General features: G+C 37.4%; 1 protein-coding gene across 5 annotated transcripts in view; it reads left to right on the top strand.

Annotated features, from left to right (window-relative positions):
- The window catches only part of BICC1 (BicC family RNA binding protein 1), a 268,196-nt gene that overhangs the window by 216,757 nt on the left and 26,380 nt on the right, over positions 1–25,059 (top strand). For 4 of the 5 annotated variants that reach the window (XM_045783139.2, XM_045783138.2, XM_045783142.2 and 1 more), the window contains exons 4-11: positions 10,594–10,689; positions 14,217–14,296; positions 16,021–16,179; positions 17,790–17,843; positions 18,287–18,481; positions 18,913–19,164; positions 21,625–21,756; positions 23,831–24,017. In XM_045783139.2, coding sequence (XP_045639095.2) covers positions 10,594–10,689; positions 14,217–14,296; positions 16,021–16,179; positions 17,790–17,843; positions 18,287–18,481; positions 18,913–19,164; positions 21,625–21,756; positions 23,831–24,017 — 1,155 coding nt within the window. The remainder of the gene's footprint in view (positions 1–10,593; positions 10,690–14,216; positions 14,297–16,020; positions 16,180–17,789; positions 17,844–18,286; positions 18,482–18,912; positions 19,165–21,624; positions 21,757–23,830; positions 24,018–25,059) is intronic. The other variant, XM_045783141.2, reaches the window with a different exon arrangement.

The raw sequence follows: 25,059 nt of genomic DNA, 5'->3' as shown, positions 1-25,059 counted from the left end.
GAATATAAGTAGCATGTCCCGTATGTATATTCTTTGATTTTAACTAGTGTTCTCTTAACTGCTGTTGGCCCAACTGTGTTCACATGATCAGTCCTGAACTCCAGGACTCAGTAATTGTTACTTTTCTTTGGAAAACATTTTTGTGATCGTTGGTGGCAATTTACTGTGAGGTTCTCCCGTCATACACTGTACTTCACTAACTACACCCTGTTTATATCTTAACAGTGAGGGAGCTAAAGATCCCAAAGTATTTAATATTTGGGGCCTCAATTCCTAGACATGGGCAGCAAAATAGGAGGTATTTAAGTAGCAGGGGCTGAGGACTTGCATACTGAATTGTGTGAGCTTTTGAAAAAAAGTTTGAAAGCTGGACTACAAAGTGTTTCAAATTTACATGTCTTCATTATATGTTCATTCAGAGCTATTTAAATCAGTTCTTAAGTTTTAAATTAAAATTGCAAAGTAAAAATTCCTTAAAATTTTCCAAGCAGTCTTTTATAATATTTAGCAAATATGACCCAGTTTAATTTTTTTTAGAGATCTTGCCTAAAATACCTTTATCGTAGTTTCTAATATGCAAGTATCATTGAGATGTTGTGCTGTGAAAATACATATTGTAGAGATGTTATAGATTATGCTAAATTAGTCTTGATTTTCAGATTTTAGAATTCTTATTGTGGCCTTAATCTAATATTTTTCTTCCTTTTTTTTCTTTTCTTTTTTTTTTTTTTGAGAGGAATACTGAGGTGATAACAAAAGTAAATACATTCCATTTTTATTCCTTTTCTCTTTTCAAATATTTTCCTCTCACGAACTACAGAGAAAACCTATCTTCATCAAGGAGTTACCATGCTGATATGTTGAACATTCCTAATACTCCTTAAAAAGTGAGGGAAAATAAACGTATCAAATGTCAAATTGCATATAAAAATTTCTCTAAAAAGCAGGAATAACAGTTTGTCATATTCTCGCTTATCATATGTCTCTCTGTGAAAATAATACTAATAGTCTGGTAGGAGTTTCCCATTAAAAAACAAACAAAACAAAACAAAAACAGCGACACTAACAGAATAAAGCTAATCTGAGACATTTTAATACAGTTTATACTAAAACTGCAGTTACAAAGAAAAGTTGTTTGCCCTTGATGGGACTGTCTGGGGAGGGGAAATGCAGGGCTAAACCCCAGGTGATGTGAGAAGGCTCTGGGGGGTTGGTTGTTCAGAGTCACTGTGCACCGGCTGTGAGTGTCTGTGATGCTGTCACAAATGCTGTCTTAGGCAGCTTTATCAGGGGGATCTAGAGGTTATATAGACCCGTTGGACTCTGCTAAATCAGAGCACATCTCTAAAAGAGGTAAGAGCAAATAAGAATATGTCTAGAGAAGAGGTAGAATGGTAATCCTCCATTCATTAATAATAGCTAACATTATAGAGTACTGACTGTGATAAGGACACGGTGCTAAGCCATGGTGTTATCCCACTTACTCTCACAACTATCCGTGTGTATGGACACCCACTTTACTCCATAACCTGTGGCAGAGATCGAAGATTCAGAAAATTAAAGTTGCTTCACTTACTATCAGTTCATAGAAGGAGGAGCTGAGGAAAGTAGGGGTGAATGCCCAAAGACAAAATGATCGGGAGCCTAGTTGATAGTTGTGCCAGAGTTGGAAGGGCTGTTGTGGGTGCTGCGGGGGGTGGGCTCTTGAGTACAGCAGAGGAGGGGGTAAATGCATAAAAAGACCAGGAAGCAGGTATCAGTTACTCTTGGGAAATTCAGATGCTTATCTAATTTAAAGATACAGTAAATAGTATGTTCTGTGAAAGATGTAAAAGCTGGACATGGTGGTTTCCATGAGATCAAGAACACTGCAGACTTAACGGTAGGTATGTGGGTATTAGGGTACATGTGATAGCGGACTGAGGACTGACCTCATACTTCTGTCTGAGGAAGGGGCAGTGATAAGAGAAGCCTGCAGAGATTAATATTGCTCTGGAGGGACCTGGTAAAATGTGACATTTGGATTGACCTTAAGGGGGTGAGGATTGGACGGACTGAGCCAAAAGTGAAAACAGTACAGTGTTGGATGGCTTCAGGCACAGAGATATGGGGATAAGAAGCCATAAGACATGTTGGTGCAATGGGGAGTGTTTATGTTTGGTCGTAGTGGAGGTTATCTGAAGGGAATGAAGGGAAGTGAAAGCTGAACAGCTGGGTACGATCCTGATCATGAGGGCTTTGGGAACCACAACAAACAATTAGAACTTTTAATTCTATAAAGTTGGGAAATCATGAAAGGTTTATGATGAGAAGGATGGGTTTTGGAAATTATTGTTAACAACTAACTTGCTTTTTGTGAAACGCACACTTTCCGTCACTACAAATGCAGCAAGTCTAGGTGACATTTGGAGGAAGGCATGCTGCGAATCGGGAGGTTTTAAGATCTGTGGTCACCTACCTGGCTCTGACTGAGGTGTCCTCACCACAGTGACTGGACTTTGTGGGATGTGGCTGGCCCATTCTGGTGAACACTCCATGAACATTGATGAAGGAAGGGAAGGAAGACTAGAACTTTGTTCATTCCAGCTCCGAAGTTCTTTGGTATATGTAGGGGATGTTCTGAAACAAGATTTTATATCATCTGTTGAATAAAGATCTATTTCTGTAGCAGAATGATAAAAGTTCCAAGATTTTTACTCTAATACAATATGTAGAATTTTTTTTTTTAAGGAATCAACTTAATTTAAGTGTGGCTTCTTTCACGACCTTCCATTCTTTCTGTTACTACTTTCTCCTGTGTCTCTTAGAATAACTGAAAGAAAGTGATGATGAACACAAACTTGGTGTCATCTTTTTGGTTAGCTTTCATGTTTTAAATATAACTGCTGAAATTATGCCTCAAAACGTAATTGTTGAACATTTCTGAATAGAAGACTAATATCAGTTTGCAGTAATGCCAAACCAAAATTGAATCCTTAAAGTATTTTAAAATGTGCTCTCTTAATGTCTTTAAAAAATTCCTTCTGCTTAGATGAAGACTTCTCAACTGTTTGTTTTTTTTGAGAATCTGTATATATACCCGTTCAGAAAAACTTACCAATGCATATGTACAGTCTTTGAATGCAATTAGAGGCAGGTTCACCAGCCCCACAAAGATGATCCATAGACCTCCCCTGCTTCAGGAAGAAACTCTGACTTTAACCTGTACCCCTGAAACAAATAATACATTATATGTTAACAGTAAAAAATAAATTAATTAGTTAAAAAAAAGAAACTCTGACTTTAGAATGACTTAGTGGTTTGCAGAAATCCCACTTCCTAAGATTTGAAATTGGCACAAAAAGATGTACGTATATAGTTAAAACAGTGTTTTCTGGGGAACATACAAACAAATGCCTTTAGAGGTAAAAAGTTGTATGGAAGCCAAGAAAATATTAAAGAAATTTTTTAATGCTGCTGAATCCACACATATTTCTCAAAGGTCCTATAAACATTACAACACATTTATCAAGGAATATCTGAAGGTGCCAAGATACTTCCAGTAATGTACCAGAATAAACATGACCGTATGATAAAAATACATTTGCATAACAGCCTCTGGGATCAGGGAGAAGGAGGACAGAGAGATGAAGGGGGGGAGGGAGGGATGAAGGAAGGGAGAGAAAACTGTCCCAGTTCTCTGCTACAGTTGTGAAGTTAACTTGTGGTGAACAATAAGAAGAAATCAATATTTTCAAAAAAGTGTCTGCTGAGATCTAAGGAATTTTATTCTTAACCTATATAAGGCATGGAGTCTACCCTGTAAAAGTGCCTTACCAAGAAAGGAGACAAGCAAAAATATTGAATGCGAGCTTCTCTGCTTCACCATTCCCGACCCCCTGTACATTTTCTCATCAAGAGAAGAGAAGGAATTGGTGGAAAACGTGTTAGCAGTCTTGGTCTGACAGGAAGCAGGATTTAAATAAACTCGAATGAAGGACAGAGTAAAAGAATAAGCAAATAGTTATTAACAGGCGATGAGGCACAGAAACTGGCAAGAGCCCAGAAGCCCTGATCCCCCCTGGGCTGTGAGGCAGGGAGAGGACAGAGGATTATGGGAGCCCCATGGAAAGAGACTGTGGCAAGGGAGTGCTTGGTGGAGGTGCACTTAAAGAACTGCACAGCTGCTACCAGAGACGGTGGTTTGGCTTCCTGGGTACCGAGCCAGGCAGAGCCAACCAAGGAGAAGGGCCCTGGGGCAGCAGCTAATGGAGCATAACCAGGTACATTCTCAACTCTTGGACTTCCCTGCTGAGAAGACAAAGAAATCCTGGTGAAGCTGTTTGTTATGAGGGTACTACCTTTGAGGTTATTATTTACTTCTATTAATGGGTGGTTTAATCACCCCCTGAGAAGGATACGTAAATAATCCTTTTCTAAGTGTCCTTGCTTATGGGGACATTGGAGAATTCTTTCAAGAAAGAGCACTGAACTCCCCTTACCAGGATTGTTCTTGTTTCCATTTGTTTTGGAAACAGTTGCTGAAGGAAGAAGGAGATGTGGCCATAAATGTTTAAAAGAATTCCATGTATAGTTAGTGGTGGCCATAAACATATGGTCCTCACCAACTATCTGGACTCTGTTCCAACCATGTCTTTCAACTGCTGTTAACCCTGTCATTATATATTCCTGCTCCATTTTCACTGGGGAAGTCTGTGTTCAGAGCCAAAGTACATGGATAAAATATTAAGGGTAATGGCCCAACAAATAAAGGGAGGTAAAGTTCAGAAGCTGCATGGCAAAAAGCCTGTCACAGAACTGCTGATGAGAAAGAAGGAACTTTTCAAATTGAGAAAACATTTGTCATTGTCATTAACAGTTTTAAAGGTCTAAATTTTTAAGGGAATTCTTAAAACATTGTGCTTGGAAAACAAGGAGTTTTGACAAGATTTAAAGTATAAGAATGTGATTTGATCTCAGGACTTTACTGATACAGATAATCTTTTAAGGTATGAGTATTTTTTCCACATTATAAAAGTGTACTTTTTCATGGTAGAAAATACAGAGGAGCTTGAAGCATAAAATAAAATAAAAATGACCCGAGATCTTATTACTTAAAAGTAATCCCTAGTCGTTGTTTTTCTTTTTACTCTGCTCAATATATGTGTATCCTTAAAATAAAATGATGGTACTGTGACTCTTTATGAGTATTTCCAGTACTTCATTACTCTTCAGGCATTTTGCACCAATTTTCATTTCCATCAAAAGTATGTTAGTTTGCCTAACCATATCCTGTTAGCCTTGTAATTTAAAGTTTCCCCCCCAATTTTATAAAATAAAATTTATTTAGTAAGGTTAAACTTTATTCAAGTTTATATATTTATTGACCATTTTTCTGTTGAATCCTTTATCCATGCCTTTTGCTTATTTTCCTATGGGACAATTAGTGTAAGTTCGCTTTTTATTTTTAATTTATAGGGGCTCTTTATAGAGAAAAACAATTTAATAAGATCAATTTCACAAATACTATATGATTCCACTTAGATTAGTACTTAGAATTTTAAAGGGAGAAAGTAGAATGGTGGTTGCTATGGGCTGGGGCAAAGGAGCATTACCTTTGGATACACGTTTAGTAAATCCTGATTTAGAAACTGTTAGACCTCAAGGTAACTTTAGATATTTTTATTAAGAAAAGTAAAGTACCATTTTGAAGTTATTTGATAATTTAATTTATAATTTTTTGCCTCAGAAGATATGACTCTCTTAGGACTAAGAGATTAAGACCCTTGGTTCCAGCTTACTCCAAAGAGTTCTCAAAAAAAGTATGAAAGACACAAATAATATACAGAATAATGTTACAGTGGAAGACAGGGACATGACAATTGTCTTCACTATGTGTGATGCATAAAAAGACTATTAACAGCTTTTCAGCTAGTCTGTAGAAAGTGGAAGTAGGAAGAAAGGATTGGCAGATAGACATTTTGCCAGTAATTGAATGTTCATTTACTTAACGTTAGGTAACTTCCAGTTTTCGTGAAAATTACTAACTTTCCTGATACCCTGAACAAGCTTGAAACAGTTTAATACCCAGAGTCCCGTGAACCCTTAATTAACTGCTCTTCAGTGCAATCTGTGAAACTTTCTCACTAGATCTTAAAACAAAGATGAGAAAGGTGGAGAATATTTATGCCAGTCTCAGGCTGGCAAGTTACTTTTAGGACTGAATTCCTAAGAGTTTTGCTGTTTCTTACATACATCCTTAATTGTGCCTCAGATATCTTCAGAAGACAGAATTTCTGGGTTTTAAATTTCTTCTCTTCGTAAGCTGGAAATAAAACAAACAGATTGTGTATGTGGTATGATGTGGTCAAGTCTTCATTTATGGTACTTCCTTTGTCTAAAGTGTGTGAACACTTAAATGCATGGTTGCTTTTTGGTAATGGCAGCCAGCAGTTTTGTGTTAGGATTTTTCACGAATAGTCCCAGCTGTTGTAAAAAGGAACAATCTGCCCTGGCCATAGATAACAGCGCTTTGGGTTTAGACCACAGGCAATACCACTGGGACCTTCCATGTACACTGTGCACATCAGTATTCCTTGGAGAGAGAATGACGATTAGTCACTTCTGGCTCCTCGAAATTCTTGCGTAACTTGCTGTTATCTCAGTACAGTCTCCAGGGGAGGCTTTATCTTGGCACATGCCTTCATCCCCACTGCAGCTCTCCCTCCTTCATCAGACGGACCACAGAGTATGGGCCTGGGACTCCTGTTCCATTCAGTATGGGTTCTCCTTCCTCATCCTGGGTCCTTGCATTACTGTTTTTGTCATGCCTTGTATCTTGGGCTTTGTTGCCACTGTGACGAGAGTCGTCCATCTGTAGCTCATACGTATGTGCCCATCCTCCCTTGCAGTAACCTAGCACTGCCGATGCTTTCTGTAGAATTGTTACATACATATCATTCAGACGATTCCAGATTTCCTCCTGGCACTTCAATTTCCTTTCTTCCCCCTTGCCAGAATCCTTGTCTTTATCTCTGGAATATAAAGCTCGGATGCCAAAAGGCTTCAAAAAGTAATTGAGTTAGGCTTTGTGTTTTTAGCTTTCTTTTTCCACACTCCATGTTCCAGAGCTAGATTTCTCTTGTGCTTTGGATTTTTCTTGCCCTCTTTCTGCCTGAACAGCAACTCTGCAGTTATGCTTGGAGTTATCTTACACTGTGTAAGATAAGGTGGTTTGTAAGATAAGGTAGTTTACTCTTTTCTGATTCTCACACTTCTTAAATCCATCTGTTCTTGATTATTTCACCTGTTATGCCTTGATTTTGCTTTATACTTTGTTTGCATTTCATTTTTCTTCTCTGAAATTATTTCTAGGTTTTTGCTGAGTCCATATAACTTCTGACTGCGTAAACGGCTTTGATATGGTACGTAGGGGCCTTAACAAAGAAGAGGCATGTGCCCAGTTTACCCCTTCCCTCCCTCATGCCTTATTCCCTCCTCAAGTTGAAACAACACAGAACAATTAGAAGAGCATATTGTCATTATATTGTGAATGCTTTTATTGCTGATTATATTGGAGATATTGGCATTCTATCAGTAAAAGTTCTTGTGTATCTTCCAGCTAGCTTTGAATTTTCAAATGTGCATTTTCAAAGGATAATAGCTCTTTTCTACCTAGTTGATGAAGGGCCCGTAGGCTCCATGTTGGTATGTGAATGCACCCTCTCCTTCAGCAAAAACCCGCCTAAAAGTGCTCGTTACCACAGTGATGAGGGCACCTCGTCTCCAATCATTGCCAAATAGTTGAACTGAGAAACGTCTTGAAGAGCTTGTCATACTTTCTATCTTTTGATTTGCTCATGTCAGTTATGCCACTATCATGTCAGGAACACACTTCCTCTGTTGAGTATTAAGTTTCATTCTGCCAAATGCAGTTTTGATAGGAAGTTATCCTGGGGTATCATGGTGTGTAAACTGATTATGGGTACCAATGGAAACATCTTTTTCTCATGAAAACTAGGTTTTTTATTTTAAAACACATTTGCTTTTGCATTTCTCTCTCTTCTCATTCCCCTTCTCTTCGAATTGACTAGGAAGAAGATTTTTTTTCTGTTTTAAAACAAGATAAATAAGGATTATTTTATGCCTTATTCTAAAGCAACATAGATCATTTGGGGAATGCTTGCAACAGGTAGATTTGGTTTTTTCTTGATCCAGTTGTAATATTTGATGTGTTATAGCCGCTCTCCAACATTTAGCCAATACTTATAGCTTGGGTTGTTGTACGTACTCTCCAAATACACTTCACCTTCTTATTCTAGCTCAGTTTATTAGAATTCTTGTCATCAACGAGCGTTCCTTGAAAGAATCTGGTGTCTATATTACTGGCTAGAAAATCAGCTTAAAGTGCATAGACTTACTGTCATTCTGTTTCATTTCTTTAAAATAATTCCCAGTAAGGTTTAATGAGTCAGTTCAGGTTTTCTCTGTCTCTTACTAAAGTATATATGTTCACTTAAAAATGTGATATCAGTATGTTACATGACTTGTATATAACATTTTTGTTTAAAAAGGAAAGCCTGTTTCTCAAGAGGTCAGAAGGAAACTTTCGTTTCACAGAAAAATACGGGCCATGGCCCCATGACCGAGTCAAATGCACTTTTGTTGATCAGCAGTGACTTGCCAACTTAAAGGAGAAGGGATCAAAGTAGCACATGGATTGGCAGGTATCTAATTTTGAACCGCGACGTGGCTCCGGGAGGGTTTGAAGGAGACTCCATCTCCATATGTGGTTTTCACTGCATTTGTTCGGTGCCTGCAAGCATGTTATTCAGGAAATGCCAGTGGAGTGAATACAGAATTTCACCTATATTGATACAGACTTGCACATTCCTAGGGTGTGCAAAACAAGAGGAAAGCCCGAGCTGCTGACTCCGAAGCCAGTTGTGGGTCATGGCAGATCACTATGACCCCCATTTGTGTTTACTGCCTACAGCGTGAGGCTCTTGGAAACATTTAGATTGTGATGTCTTAGGTGAGCTACTTACATGAAATACCAAAAACTTGGAAAATAAAGTTATTTATGAGGTTAGTTTTATTTAAGAATGTTATAGTACTGCTTCACACCAAAGACATTTAGATTTATTTGGAAAGTATAATGATGTTCTGACCAAACTTCCCCATGGAAGAAACTCTACTGCAGAGATTCAGTGACTTTTCCAAGGTAACAGATCTTGTTTATGACTTTCTTCTGATTCAGAACTTACTATCGTAATTGTGGAATCTATATATTTTCCCCACAATGTGAAAGGAATCTGTTATGGAGTCAGTCATTCAAACTTTTAATACATTCTGCGTGATACCTGCTGGCTTCTCGTAGCATTTCCCTATGTGATCCAAGTCAGCCGGTACCTGTGAGATGTCTAGGGCTTTTTCTGAGTCTTGGTTTATACTGTCTGTTTGATAAAATCCTTACCCTGCAGCCACAGTCTTCCTCATTAAAAAAAAAATGCCTGTTACTACTTTGGAACCAACTACTTGCTGGCTGTGGATATATTCTCAGTGATTATAGGGAATTTCAGAGGAAGTTAGAGATACCTTTCCTCCTGTCAACCCTGACCACTTCTAACACTGTTGATGGACCCAGCCCCAGCCAATGTCCTTCTTCTTAGACAGTTTAAAGGCTAAGACTTTTTAGGAAGAACTTGAAATAAAAGTGAAGAGAGCTCTAAGCCAAAAGAAAGTGAATTCTGTCCACTGCTCTCTTCTTATGGATTTGAGGCCAGTTTGACAGCTTCATATACATTCATAAAATGTACCAAAGCCATTTTGATTTCAGGCCATGATGTGGAACTTTTCCCCATAAACAAAAGTGCAACTCTAATATTACGTCTTCCATTTTGGGTATTGGTGGGAGGAGTCAGTTTAGTTAAACAAGGGATTTTCTGTTATTTTCTCTCTCCAAGAGAACCTGCTGAGAAAGCATTGCTTTGATTTTTTTGATGTTGAATCTTTTCGCAACAACACTCAGTCATGGAGACAGGAAAGTGCTATCAACAGATCATTGGTGGAACAGTGATGGCTTAAATTCATCGTATGTCAATAACCCATTACTTTCTGTAGCATAATAAATACAATGAAAGGGCTGACATAAGTCTTTCCTATAGATTTTGCTCTGGGATAGGAATGGAATGAAATGAAAAGGAGGTTTAAGCTTTGAGGAGAGACGGAAAAGGAAATAAAAACTTTTACTAATGTTTCCAGGAATGGGAATGTTTCCAGGATGGGAAACCAGAGAGTACAACCAGAGTACCAAGAGATACCCTTTTAAAACCATAACTAAACTTCACTTAAGTTCATATAAACATCCCAACTCTTCTAAATATGTATCTTTACTGAAAATATGATTTTTAGCATGTATTCTTATAAAAACAATTGTTACCTTATCAACTCCTTATGAATTTCCATATGGAAGTCATAAAAACCTTTTTTGCTCAAAGGTTTAGCTCTTTTGCAGTATACACATATAAAATACCCATTTCTTATCCATGTCCACACAGCTTCATTTAACTTCTTGAAGGTTGGATCACCATCTGGTCTTCCTCTCTTCCATAGGATTACACCACAGAGATGTGAACAGATTGATGGGGCAGGAATCTAAAAACCAGAAATCTGGATGGACATCTGAGAGTTCTCTGTATTTTTATAGAGGTACTGAGATCAAAATAATTTGAAGTCAAAACTGTTCTGGGAAGTGCAGGACATATGATCACCTTAGATATGAAGTTTAAGCTCTTCCCGTGGATTTCCATCTCCTCCTTCTGTGTAACCATTTCCAAAAACAGGGACACCTTCAGTCCATTCACCTACTGTTTAATGAGTATCTACTACTTGTCTGGCACCGTGGTAGTTTTAAAACTAATTAAGATAATCCTTGTATTTAGAGAGATTGAGGATTGATTATAAAGCAATGGATACTATTTTTAGAGCAAATATCTCAAAACTTTCATGCCTAAATTGGAGTTGTCCTTCAAAGCAATTATTTTGAGGCAGGGGGAGACTGTACACTTATTCCCTATTACTCTGCCATCTTCCAGCAATCTTCATAGCTGGCCTTATTCTTTTATGTTTATTAATATAGCTAATCCTATAACTTTTCTCCATCATATATTTCCAGAATAGGTCTGAGTAAAACCTCAGCCCCTTGCAGGATACATTTAAATTGTGAAATAGAACATTCACTGAATATAGAGAACTGAATTTCAGATTTGAAAGAAGCACATTAAGTTCAGCCTGGAATAAGAGCTCACATGCTGTAGATAGCTTTTAAAAAGCAAGGGCAAAGGAGGGACCGAGGAAGACACTCTTATTGGCCACATTAGTAATCTAAACCAGAATATTGTCATGATTGTTTTTCTCTATACTTATGAGACTTGATTATTTAAAGATCTGTTTTCCAAATAAGTACCGCTTTAGGTCCTGGAGACTTTTTTGATATTAACATGTTGGTGAATGCGTGTTGTGTGTATCTCTATGTCCATTGATAATTTATATTTTTAGGTCACTAGATGGTGCTCTTTCACTTTGAAATAAAATGTATTTTCCATTGAGGCTTTTGCTTTTTATTTTATTGTTCTGTTGATACAGAGGTGGTGGAAAATCAAAATTTTTCGTAGTTTGGATCTGAGGCTTCCTTCCCTCTACAGGTGCATAGGAATTTTAATGTGATTATCCAGCCTGTAAAAGTAATAGGTTTTCAGATTAGCATACCACTCAATACTTAATTTATTTTGTAAGAAAATACATTTTTCCCTTGTAGAACCATTTTATGTTACGTATACTTGGCTAATACATAGGACACTACAATTATTATTTTTATGTGGTTTCATCTGTCCTATACGTGATTGAAAAATGACTTGGGAAACAAACAAAATGCCGGTTACTGGATCCTGGAGACCCAGGAACGTATATTTTAGCAAGAGCTACAATTGAGAGCAATCAGGTATGTTTTGAGAAGTGCCAGGTTCTAATCCCCCAGTAGTAAGTGTTTTCAGTGGAGATTAACGTCAGAGTCAGCTGACAGTAATTGAAACCAAAGTCAAAGATAGCTGGGATCAAAATTTTGAATGTAGTTAACTGCCTCCAGGAGTTATAATGGATATAATAAGAATTATTGAAGAAAATGCTTTGTTTACATAAGTATGTTAAAGTTGGTGGGAATCTTACAGAGAAAAAGTGGTTCCTGTTAGGATGCCCTAAAGGAGTAAGCAATGTGAACATGATACCATACTCACTGGAGGTTGTTTGACATCCGTTTTGCCCTACTTTTGGGTTCGTCACCTAATAATACCTGACACGTAAACATTTTAGAAGGTTTAAACCAATCTTAAGATCTTTCATCTTCACAGTGTCCCTGTGACATGGCGAGTTTCAGAGGAGGAATTAGAGAACAGGGTAGGAAGAAGAGTGTAAGGCCAAGGCAACTCCAGGGAGACAGTCTGGGGCAGGGGGAGGCGGGTGACTGGAGGTGACAGCACGGACTCAAATTAAGCACAGCTGCTTAGATGTCTCCCTAGGAGGCCAGAGGCATTCCTGAGCTCTGAAGCTTGGTGGGGCATTGTTGTTGACTAGGATTGCTCTGTCCTGGTCTTAAGAGCCTGTAGCTTTAGGACAGGGTTTCCTCCCTCCTTCCCTCCCTCCCTCCTTCCCTCTCTTCCTTCCTCTCTTCAATTGCTCATTTTTACCTTATGAATATGACATGCTCATCATGGCATTGATTTTCAAATGGACTGTTGGATGGGGATCGGTAAGTCATAGTATCAGGGAAGTATGTGTAATTTGATAAAATTCCCACCAGGTGATTCTTTTTTCTTATTCTAGAGAATTGATGGTTTGGAAGGACCAGTTGGAACTGCTTGTTAATTGTAAAAAATGCTCAGCAAACATTTCCTGACCCTGTTGCTGATCTGAAGTGTAGTTCAGTGTGGGGAGGACTCAGCGGAGAAGGTGGTGTGTTGTACACAGACACTAAGGTTGACATCACTAGGGATGGTGATGATGCTCTCTGTTACTCAGCTTTATCATTTTAGTGGTAACACTTTATCACTAAGGCTAATGGTATAGAACTTCTGGCTTACCCCAGATGGTCTTGGTTTCTGTCAGGCCGACCCACGGGGTAAGAGAACACCCCGTTGTAGGGGAGACTTGGAAACCTGACAGAAGTGAGAACTGAAGAGACACGTCCTCACCCGGAGTTTTGGCTGTGATGTTTCCCTCCCTGTGAAGATTCCAGCTTGGCGAACTGCCTCACCTCCTTTAAGCTTTTACTCAGACCTCACTTTCTCTACCCTGACCCCCCTTCCCATGGCTGGTACTCTTCATCCTTTTGTCTTGTTCTCCTTTTCGCAAGTTGTGTTCTAATACATTAGATAATTTGTTTATTTGGTTCATTTTGGTCTCCTTGTACAAGACTGTAAGCTCCATGTCGACAAGGGTCTTTTTCTTTACTGATATATCCTCCAGCCCCTAGAATAGTGCCTGGTACATAGTAGAGGTTCAGAAAATACTTGCTGAATGAATGAATGAATGAATGAGTGTTTTCCTTTATAACAGTCTGTGACAGTAATAAATAATACATGTAGTAATACAAATATAGTCATTTAACACTAATTCTGAGTAAATATTAAATATTCCTGAATGAAGATAATGTTTTATTCTGTAGATACCTTCTGAATTAGGTTATCACATGGTTTAAAAGTGTGGATCCAGAGTTGGAAGACATTGGATTATAATGAATGAGCCTCTGAGTGGTTTTCTAGGGCAAGTTACTAAACTGCTCTGTGCCTTAATTTCCTCTGGAAACAACATTGCAAAGCTCTGGGGTAGATTAAATGAGTTAACACATTTAAAGCCTTAGATCAGGACTTGGAATGTAGCAAGAATGTAGTAAGTAATAAATTGAATTTATAGATTCTTCACTTGTTTAAAAAATAATTACATGATAAACTTCTTTTGCAGTTAAATGCTTTAGCCAGCTTTCAGAAGGAAGAAGGCCACACAGAAAAACATACACAGCTTGGGGATTTTTCCATATTCCTGTTTTAATTACAATGTTAACACACCTAGAATGAAGCAAATACTGAGTTTCTTATGGAATCTCTTTTCTTATATTGTAACATCAATTTTATAACGAAGAGTTTGGGGTTTCATATGAGCCCTTTGTTTTTTATTTCTTATAGATCCCCATATTAAGGTTTCTGGAAGGAAAGAAGATGTTAAGGAGGCCAAGGAAATGATCATGTCTGTCTTAGACACAAAAGTAAGTGAATGTTAAGGACACTCAGATGTCAGAACCTTGTCTCTGCAAGGGCTACTTCATGCTGTTATGAAAAGAACCGTTTGGAGAAGAAAAGCCAGGAGAAAGTAATGGTGGGTTTTAAAATAAGCATGTGTGATTCCACAATGGATGTAAAGTTCTGTTTAAAATTTGAATAGGTTCTCAAGCTGGGTAAATGAGTAATATTATATATACACACACCCACACATGTGTGAGTAAGTACATGTAAGTACATATGTCTGTGTTTGTATGTGTATGCCACCTTTAGAAATAGACATTGATGCTGATTAGTATAGGGCAAGTAACGATGTTTGGAAGAATTAGCATATTTGCCTTTATAATGCCAGAATGATCTATATAGTTGTATGTCATGGCATGAAACTTGACAACTTTCTCTTGTAAGTTCTTTCTCTCTCTGCAGGTACAGGTTAGAGAGATAATAGGGAAATTTAGATGTATAAAAATGTATACTCATTTGTGCAAATTTATTCTAGTAAACACTTCTAAATCACTTATATATGGCAGGCACTTTGCTAACAAGCATCTTACAAATATTAATTTGTTTAGTGTTCATAACCAACTCAGCACAAAAGTACTAGCGAATTTGCCCAGAATCCAATAGCTAATAAATGGAGAGGTGGGATTTAAATCCAGGATGTCTGGTTCTTAACCGCTATGTTTTGCCACCTGGTATTTCGTTGAAATGGTTTCTGATCTCTTCCTTTTTTTTTTTTTTTTCTTTTCTTGATCTTTTTTATTTTTAAGAATTATTCACCTTACAATTATTAAATATTCTAGAATCTTTTCCCAAAAAGAATATCTTTTTCCTGTATTTCAAATGTTAAACTAAAAGAACTAAGTTTGAAAATCCAAGTATTTAACGGATATAAGTTTAAAATTTAAGAATTAAGATATGATATGATATTTTTAACATCTTGTATTTTGATTGTTTTATTTTACTTTTTGAGGACTGAAGAATTTTTATATCAGTCTTATAAATGAGAAAAGATTTCATGTCTTTATAATTTTACAATACTGAATTTCCCAAAATTAAGTACACAGATTCTCATATGATCACAATTATTCATTACATCTTAGAATTTCACATTTTGCTTAATTATAACTAATCTTCTACTTTGTATTGCTTTAAGCAAGCCATGTTACTGCTGGAGCTCTGTGCTTTGGTAGCCCTTCCTCATTCTTATCTCTGAGAATAACAGGTCTGCTCTGTAAAATTTTACTTATAGTAATAGGCAAGTTGTGAAAATAATGCTTACAAATACTTTCTTAGTGTCACAGTTCAACACTCCTACTAACCTACATTTATTCAGTCTTTTAATTATTTTCATCTGTTTTTAGTTATTTGAATTAAATGTTTCATGAATAATGTCTGTTAAAGAAAAAAACTGAGCAATTTATTTGTAATTATACCTGACTTTATTTAAATGCTGCTTTCCAAAAAGTTATCTTGGTAAAGAGTATATCTTTTATTTCTTCTGACAAATTTGTCTTAAAGTGTCTTAAGTGTCTCTTTTTCATAGCCAAAGAGAAAGTATATGTTTGTAGATGAAGATGATATTACCAAGAAATCTGTAAGATTTCCCACCAGGTCACTTGTTAGTACTGTTCCCTTGGAGAAAAAGTGTTTTAAGGAGTAGTTCCTTCCTTTTGCATGCATCAAGAATTAATACATTATTTCCATATAGAGCAATCGAGTCACCTTGAAGATGGATGTTTCACATACAGAACATTCTCATGTAATCGGCAAAGGTGGCAACAATATTAAAAAAGTGATGGAAGAAACAGGGTGCCACATCCACTTTCCAGATTCCAACAGGAATAACCAAGCAGAAAAAAGCAACCAGGTACTTTGTCTTTTTGCATGAATGATTATGGAACAAATTAAAGCTTTATTTTTCCATATGCATATCTTTTTTGGGAGGTGAAAGCAAAAAAATAACCATAGACATACCATATGATCTTACTAATATGTGGAATCTGAAAGAAAAAAAAAAAAACACAAATGAATAAACAAAAAGCAGAAGCAGACCGGTAAATGTAGAGAACAATCTGATGGTTCCCAGAGGAGAGGGTGGTGGGGGATGGGCAACGTGGGTGAAGGGGAGTAGGAGGTACAGGCTCCCAGTTATGGAATGAATAAGTCATGGAAGTAAAAGGCACAGCATAGAAAAGATAGCCAGTGGTATTGTAATAGCTATGGTGAGCATAGCATAACTTATGAACTTGTCAAATCACTAATGTTGTATTCCTGAAACTAATGTAACTTTATGTGTCAACTGTACTCAAAAAATAAAAAACAAGAAGAATGTATGTCCCCTTTCCAAGGAGACTGAAGGTGCTCTACTTTTTTAAAGAGATAATTGTAGATAGGCTATAAACTTTTACTCTCTAAATGGTTGTGGAAGAGAGAGCAACGTGAATGTGATGGCAACGTAAAATGAAGTCCCTGAGACAAGGCCCAGAGAGCATTATGTTAGGAAAGGACCTGGAACCTTGCCTAGTCCAAGCACGTGTCCGCTGTGGGGATTCTGTCTGTAGCACTGCACACGTGGTTCTCCAGGGTCCACCACGTCACCTCTTCAATGCCTGAGTGCCCATCTACCTCACATTGACTGAATTATGTCTCTCTTTAGTTTATACACATTTTTTCTAGCTTTTGTGTTTGAGAACAAATGAAACTCACCTGTCCATACATTTTCAGTACTTGAAGATCAGATAGTATTATTTGTGTCATTTGGAAGTTTCTTCTGTAATCTAATCATAGTACTAGAAACTGTGAGCCACAAAGATGAATAAGATAACCGTCTTTTCTCTGTGGGGACTAATGGTGACAGTGACACATAAGGAAGATAGCAAGGGCAGTATTCAAAATATTTGACAATTGGTACGGCTTGGGGCATGGTCTATCAGGAGCAGTGCCCTGGAACCCCACGTCTTTACCCTCATGCCAAGATTAATTCTTTAGTTGATGGATCATGAGAAGGTTCAGGGGATCCCAGAAGAGAGCTGGAGGTGGTGTTGGAGCAAAGATTTTTTTAAATCAGCTAGCATGAAGTAGTTCAATATTTTGAGTACTTACTGCAGCAGTAACATTGTATACTGATATACAGGACAGACTTGATATACAGTATGCAGAGTTTAAACAAAAGGTAGAAATGCAGCAAACAAGATGATAAAGTAGACAGGATGGCATTATGGGGACTGTGAAGCTTTAGGTAAGTTCAGGGGTTGATGTAAATCAATTGACACAAATCAGCTAAGGAGCTCATTAAAATGCAAATTGTGATTAAGTAGGACTGGGTTGGTGCCTGAGATCCTTCATTTTTAACAAGCTCCCAGATAACGGCAATGCTGTTTTTTCTGGATGACATTTTGAGTGGCAAGGGTATAGATGATTAGAAAAGCAGATGTGGGCTCAATTAAAATCTGACTCTGTATTTTCTTATTTTTGCAGGTGTCTATAGCAGGACAACCAGCAGGAGTAGAATCTGCCCGAGTTAGAATTCGGGTAACTATTTATTACTTTAATACTATAAATCAGTGTCAGCAATGTTTGCATCATAAGGCAATAAAAATGTCTTAATTTATCAATTTATAACCAAATCATATGTTCAATAGTTACGAAATAGTGACAAAAGTTGTTTTAATGTGTTGAAGATGTTTCTTAGAGATATTCCATATTGCTCCTGACTCAGTTTTTCTGATGATTTTAAAATGACGAAAAAGAGGCCCAAAGAAAAATCCATAGGCAGTTTAAGTTACAAACTCTCAGGTTTCACAAAAGACTCCTTTCATTTGAGAAACTTTACAAAGTCTACCCAAGCTTCTGTCTATAATAAAAACAATTTATGTTTTAGCATTCTATCCTCAGAAAACAAGGAATGAGTCATACACATCTCTAAATGTGTAGTGATTCAGCTGTCTGCTTTGGGCTCTCATACTTTCATTTAGGAGCTGCTTCCTTTGGTGCTGATGTTTGAGCTACCAATCGCTGGGATTCTTCAACCAGTTCCCGATCCTAACTCCCCCTCGATTCAGCACATATCACAAACGTACAACATTTCAGTGTCATTTAAGCAGCGTTCTCGAATGTATGGTGCTACTGTGATAGTACGAGGGTCTCAGAATAACACCAGCGCTGTGAAGGTAAATAATTGAGATAATTATGAACATCTTAAGTGTAGAAATTTTGCAAGTTTTTAAAATTTTTTTTAGATTTTATTTGAGAGAGAGAGTGAGAGAGTGGGCACGAGTGGTGGGGGGGAAGGGCAGAGGGAGAGGGAGAGACAGGTTCCCCACTAAGCAGGGAGCCCGATGTGGGGCTCGATCCCAGGATCCTGGGATCACAACATGAGCCAAAGCAGATGCTTAACTGACTGAGCCACCCAGGTGCCCCTATGCAAATTTTATCTTTAAAGGATTTTAAACTATTTCATTTTCCAGAATTTTCCCTTGTATTGCATTTTCGCTTATAGAATGTGTTGAGTTTCTCCATAGCTATTAGAAGTACACTAGAATCTTTCCTTGTATGTACAGTTATTCTATAGGATTCTTTCTTTCCTACCCTTTTCTCATAGGAAGGAACTGCCATGCTGTTGGAACATCTCGCTGGGAGCTTGGCATCAGCTATTCCCGTGAGCACACAACTAGATATTGCAGCTCAACATCATCTCTTTATGATGGGTCGAAATGGAAGCAACATCAAACATATCATGCAAAGAACAGGTGCTCAGATCCACTTTCCTGACCCCAGTAATCCACAAAAGAAATCCACCGTCTACCTCCAGGGCACCATTGAGTCTGTCTGTCTTGCAAGGCAATATCTCATGGTAGGTTTACTGAAATTAGTGTTATAATTTCATTTTATTTTATTTACTTCTTTGGGTACAGTGTATGTGGCTGCACACACCTTACTCCTGTGGTATTTATGAAAATGTTTTGGAAGCCTTGTCAAATAAGTTTCTTGGTAAAAGGAAATAAAATATGTATGTAAAGTATGTAGTGCCTTATAGGCTTAATTTCATTACATAGGCGAGTGATTTCTTTGCAGTATTTTTTTTAACTTAAACACAGAAGAGGACACAATGAAATAATGTATTTCTGTATTCTGTGGAAGGTGATTATTTTCATCTGACATGTAGTATTTGTTTGCATTTGACAAAGTCTTCTGTTTAAACAGAAAAATAATATCTTTTACCCTCAAAGGTATAAATTTTAGTAGCATGAGACATGTGAACATTTCAGAGATCTCTGATACAATTTTTAAAATGGTATTTAAGCCACAAATTTGAATCTTAATGCATTGAAGAAAATAGCCGTTATATAATTCAGTACTGCTTTCTATTTAAAATTTGCAATATTTCTTTCCTTCTGCTATTCATTTAAAAACGCAGTGTGTAGGTTGATACATAGTAACAAAATGGATTGACGTAATGTGGACTTACAAATTATTTTATTAAAAACACCATTGTATTCTCCTGTTCAAGAACTTGACCTTTAGTGATATTTGAAACAGTAAGCCTCAGGTACGGTCTTTACTTGCAGAATTTGTTCTTGAGAAACTTTCAGAAAATCCAGTTTTTATTTTTTAAGAGAGAGAAAGGAGGACAAGCAGGGAGGGGAGGGGCAGAAGGAGAGGGAGAGAGAGAATCTTAAGCAGGCTCAGTGCTCAGCACAGAGCCCTACTCAGGGCTTGATCCCAGGACCCTGAGATCATGACCTGAGCCAAAATCAAGAGTCCAATGCTTAACCAACTGAGCTACCCAGGTACCCCAGAAAATCCAAATTTTTATTATTGATTCCATTCCTCTGATAAATAAGAACTTTCCATAATCATTAAGGATTATAATACATAATTATTTTGTTGTAAATGATTTTTTTTTTAGCCAAGCTTAGTTTATTAGGATACTTTTAATATATCACTAATTAGGTAGCAAATTCATGTCCAAAGATTATTATGATTACTCTTCATAATTTTCTTTTTTTCTTTTTGTCTTTAGGTATTATTTTAAGTGAACTTTTTTAGGCATTCTGTACAATTAGGAATTCATATTCATACTTTGATCGTACCTACCAAAAATATAAGTGTGCAATGAGATATAGTATTGTACAATATTAAAAGAAGTGAGGAAGAGTGGGATAAATTAAAAGGCTTTAACCTAAGGGCACCTGGGTGGCTCAGTTGGTTAAGCATCTTCCTGTTGATTTCATCTCAGGTCATGATCTCTGGGTCATGAAATTGAGCCCCACGTTGGGCTCCACACTCAGCACAGAGTCTGCTTGAGTTTCCCCCATTCATGCATGTGCACTCTCTCTCTCTCGCTCTTTCGCTCTCTCTCAAATAAGTAAATAAATCTTTAAAAGAAATAAAAGGCTTTAACCTGTATTTGAAATACAAAAATCACTTTTATCCACAAGGAAAATGGGACACAGTGATTTCATTTTAATTCAGTATATTTGACTGTTACTTCTCCCGACATTTATGTACAGAACCCAGCAATCAGTGGGCTAGTACTGAGTGTCCTGGGAATCAGTAAGTATGAGATTCCTATAGTTAGTAGATTCAAGGCCAGGAAGAAAGCATCAGAGGAAAAAAAAAATAGTGGTAACCTCTGCAGAACTAAAAAGTGAGAAAGCTAAAGGAAGAAATAGTAGTAGCAGTTTACTCCAGGAAGGAGGTAAGGTTGGAGCTGCACCAGAAGAGAGGCAGGTCTTCAGTTGGTGAAGATTTGGTGAGTTGAGACCAAAGTTACAGAATCTGTTTGAAAAATAGTCAGGAGGCTGGTCTAGCCTGGAGGAAGGGGCCGATGTGTGGACATAGAGGCCTGTGATTGTACAAGCAAAGCTGGGCCAAAATGTGGAGATCTTGACATGCTGATACATGTTTAGATTTCATTCAGAAGAAGTAAAAACCAGTACTGTAAGTCTTTGAGCAAAAGCACAGGATTAGTGCCCGTGATGTGGTTGAGGATCTAGTTTCTGGCATCACTAACAAAACAGAAGTCAAGAGAATGGAGGAATTTTCCAAGGTGGAAAGTGGGTAAAAAATTCAGGGCCAATAACAGAAACTTCAGACACATATAATTTTGTCATTCAAAAATAGTTTGTGCCCTCAGCATTATTTCTGCACCAGTTCCCTAAGCTTTGTGAAGGAATGTGATTCAGCTTTAATACTTTGCTTTACTCTTTCAGCCCATAGAATATTGCGTTTTTTGTAGGCATGTTAAATTATCAAATGTTTAAATGAGTAACGTTTCTCCTCCTACACTTTCTACTGTGACATTTCTTAGGGTTGTCTTCCCCTTGTGTTGATGTTTGATATGAAGGAAGAAATTGAAGTTGATCCACAGTTCATTGCTCAGTTGATGGAACAGCTCGATGTCTTCATCAGTATTAAACCAAAGCCAAAACAACCAAGCAAGGTTGGTTCAGAGTCTGGACCCAGAGAACCATGTATCATATCATATTCTCGATAGTTTTATTTTCATATACATGTGTATTTGCATATACATGGAATTAAATATTCCATATAATATATGTCATTATATGTTATACTTTGTTATTTAAATACATGAGTTTGTAAAAACATTAATAATTATTGATCATCATTTTCTTTATGTGTTGGTTTTGGAGTCCATTTTTAATGACCATTATTTTTTACAAACATATGAGAAAGAGAGAAAAGATGTGTTTTTATTAATTTGCAACCTGGTAACTTTCAGCTTTATTAAGTTATCAGAGAGTTGATAAGGCTAAACATTGTGTTAAGTGTGTAATGTATGTGTACATATCCAATGCAATTAAAAAATATTTAGTTTACATACTCTTTGTGAGCCACTCCGCTCGCACTGGAGAGTTAAAGAATGGATGTCTATTGTCCTTAATAAAATAATAAACTAATGATAATCAAAAGTAAATAATGACATGTCCCCAGTTCAGCCTTCTTGGAACTTCTCTAAGATGTTGCAAAATTTCAATATTTTCATGTATAGTCAAAATTTAATGGGATAAACCTGATGATATTAAATGCTAGTGAGAATATGAGGGAAGAGGAATGTTCCTACCTTAATGTTGTATAAATTGGCATAGCACTTTGAGGAGCAATTTGGGACCTTCTATTCATGCTGAAGATGCTGCGATCCTCCTGCCCGCCAGCGTTCTATGTCCCGTTATATACCCTGAAGAGACCAGTGTACCACATGTCAAAAGACAAGAATGTTGTGGAATAAAAGAAGCAAGTTGCATAATAACATGTACTAAATGATAACATTTATGTATACTTTTTATTCTAGTAGATAAAACCCCAAACAGTTGTGCTTTCCATTTTTTAATTTCTATAAATCTTATTATATGTGCATCATGGTATATGTATAATATGTATCATAGACAATTTTTATATATGTAAATAACATGGTGTTCAGTGTCCAACTTAAGAAAAACAGTCATGCTTTTCTCAAAAGAAAACTTTAAAGAAGAAGAGAGGTTTGTGTCTAAGTGAACTTGATATAATGAGTTTAAAGTTAGAGAACAGGACATTGATTTTATGTATCTTGAAGCGTCATTGCTTGGCTAATTTGAGTTGACTGGAGTCACTGTAGATACCAAGACTGGAAGATAAAGACAGAAGAGACTTTGTGCATGTAAAGAGTGTCAGGCACAAGAGGAACTCCTGGAGTTCAGTAAGAAATGAGCCAGGTCAGGGGGAAAATAGATTGTAAGTGAGAATTCTAGAGCCTTGTAGCATCCTGGGGCCATTTAGTTTTGTCTAGCTGGCCCCGATGCTGACTACTGCTTTAACTGCTTTAACGAATTTTCTTTATTGCCTATTGGAGGCTCTTCTCTTAAGTTCACCCTTCAGTTTTCTAGATGAGTCCATTGAGAAAAATATATATTGTTTGGAAATTTATTTTACCATAGGCTTTGCCAGTGATATGCCATCAGTGAGGAATAGTGGTACCTCAAGGTCCATTAGTTAACTAGTAGGCTATAAATGTCAAACGTAAGTGACTATTACTATGCAGTCTATATATGGTGACGAGTTTGAGTTGTTCTGTAAAGATGAGATCAAGAAAGCTTTCATGTAACAGTAGGAGGATGCAAAGAGAATGGGCTGTAGAGGCGGAGGACCTGAGGTCCAGTCCTGTAGGTGCCCCTGCCCAGCTGGGCTGTGACCATGGGTATAAGACCACCTTATTCTCACTAAATGTGACTCCCATCCAGAAGGTTTCCGGCAAGCATCAAGATTTATGTACAGCTTCTATCCCAGTGCCTGGAACACAGGACACACCCAGTAAATTATAGCTAACCCTTTATGGTTTCACCACAAGGAGTAAACATAAGAAATAAGTGGTTAGAATTTTTAGTTGATTTTAAAACCGCATCCGTATATTCCCTGAGTGGAATCCTTATTACCATATTCATTTCTCACCCGCCTCCCCGATTCATTGTCGACTACTTGCATGTCACCTTTTTCTTTCCCATTATGTGTTTTCATAGTCTGTGATTGTGAAAAGTGTTGAGCGAAATGCCTTAAATATGTATGAAGCAAGGAAATGTCTCCTCGGACTTGAAAGCAGTGGGGTTACCATAGCAACCAGCCCGTCCCCAGCATCGTGCCCTGCCGGCCTGGCATGTCCCAGCCTGGACATCTTAGCTTCGGCAGGCCTTGGACTCACTGGACTAGGTATAAAATTTATTATTATAGCGCTTCTTAGTCACTGGGGGATCGCTTAGCCCGTTCCCTTTCTTTCTACCATTTGGGACTACATTTTAAAGGCTATTTTTTTCCCTTGTCAGTCCCTAAGATTCGGTGAAAAAGCAACAAAACTCACATCAATCCATTTTGGGTTTCTTGTTAGACTCCATAGATTTTTGTTACCTAGATTCTTTTTATTTTGGCATACATAATCAAGGTCTGACTGTTTTATTTTCAGTGGCTGTGTTTGTTCTTCTAAATTAAGAATGCCATTGAGAGTGAAGTGAGCAGGCTGACTATAATTTATGTGTTTGTTCTCTCTTGCATTTGCAATATTGCCGTCCATCCCTAGAGGTAAAGATTATCCAGTTTGCTTTTCAAAAAGTAATTGCAAATCTGTGTGAGGGGTAGGGAGAGGGGGAGGTGAAAGCAAGCAGAAGCCCCACTCCCAGTGGTCAGAACTGCGTCATCCGAACACAAAGGAAATCTAGCGTGCAGCTACAAAGAGGAGCAAATAGACCTGTATTTATATCTAAGGAAAGAAGAGAAGATGAAAGCATCACCCCCTCAGGGCTTTAGTTTTTTGAGAAAGTGAGGTGAGGTGCTTCGTAGCTGCGATATGTACCGCCTCCTTTCTGGATTCCTATCTTACAGGCTAGAGTTCATTGCCATATTGCAGTTGTGCTAGTTTCACTACTTTCTTGCACATTTTTCAGTAGCCTTAATATAAAAAGTCAATGTAATGACCCTAGAAAATCATTTTGCCTCATTCAGTGTTGATCTGAGACAGAAAAAATACTCTCAGCAGTCCATAAATTTTTTTCTAATAGCTATTTCTTGCTTTTAAAAATCATAATATGGTTATCATATGATTAAGATTCCAAGTAGCCCTGTCTAGACACCATTACAGTAAAGACCGACTCTTTTCCCTTCGGCCTCTCATCTCCCCAAATCATCCCTTCCCCTGGAGATCTGAACAGTCCTAACAACACACGCGTGTGAGTCAGGAAGTACCAGCGAGGTAATTTAG

Source organism: Ursus americanus, chromosome 6, assembly GCF_024610735.1.
Source record: "Ursus americanus isolate L20-20 chromosome 6, mUrsAme1.1.p, whole genome shotgun sequence".
NCBI lineage: Eukaryota > Metazoa > Chordata > Mammalia > Carnivora > Ursidae > Ursus > Ursus americanus.
The sequence above is the reverse complement of the archived record's forward strand: the minus strand, read 5'-3'. Positions and strand labels throughout refer to the sequence as shown.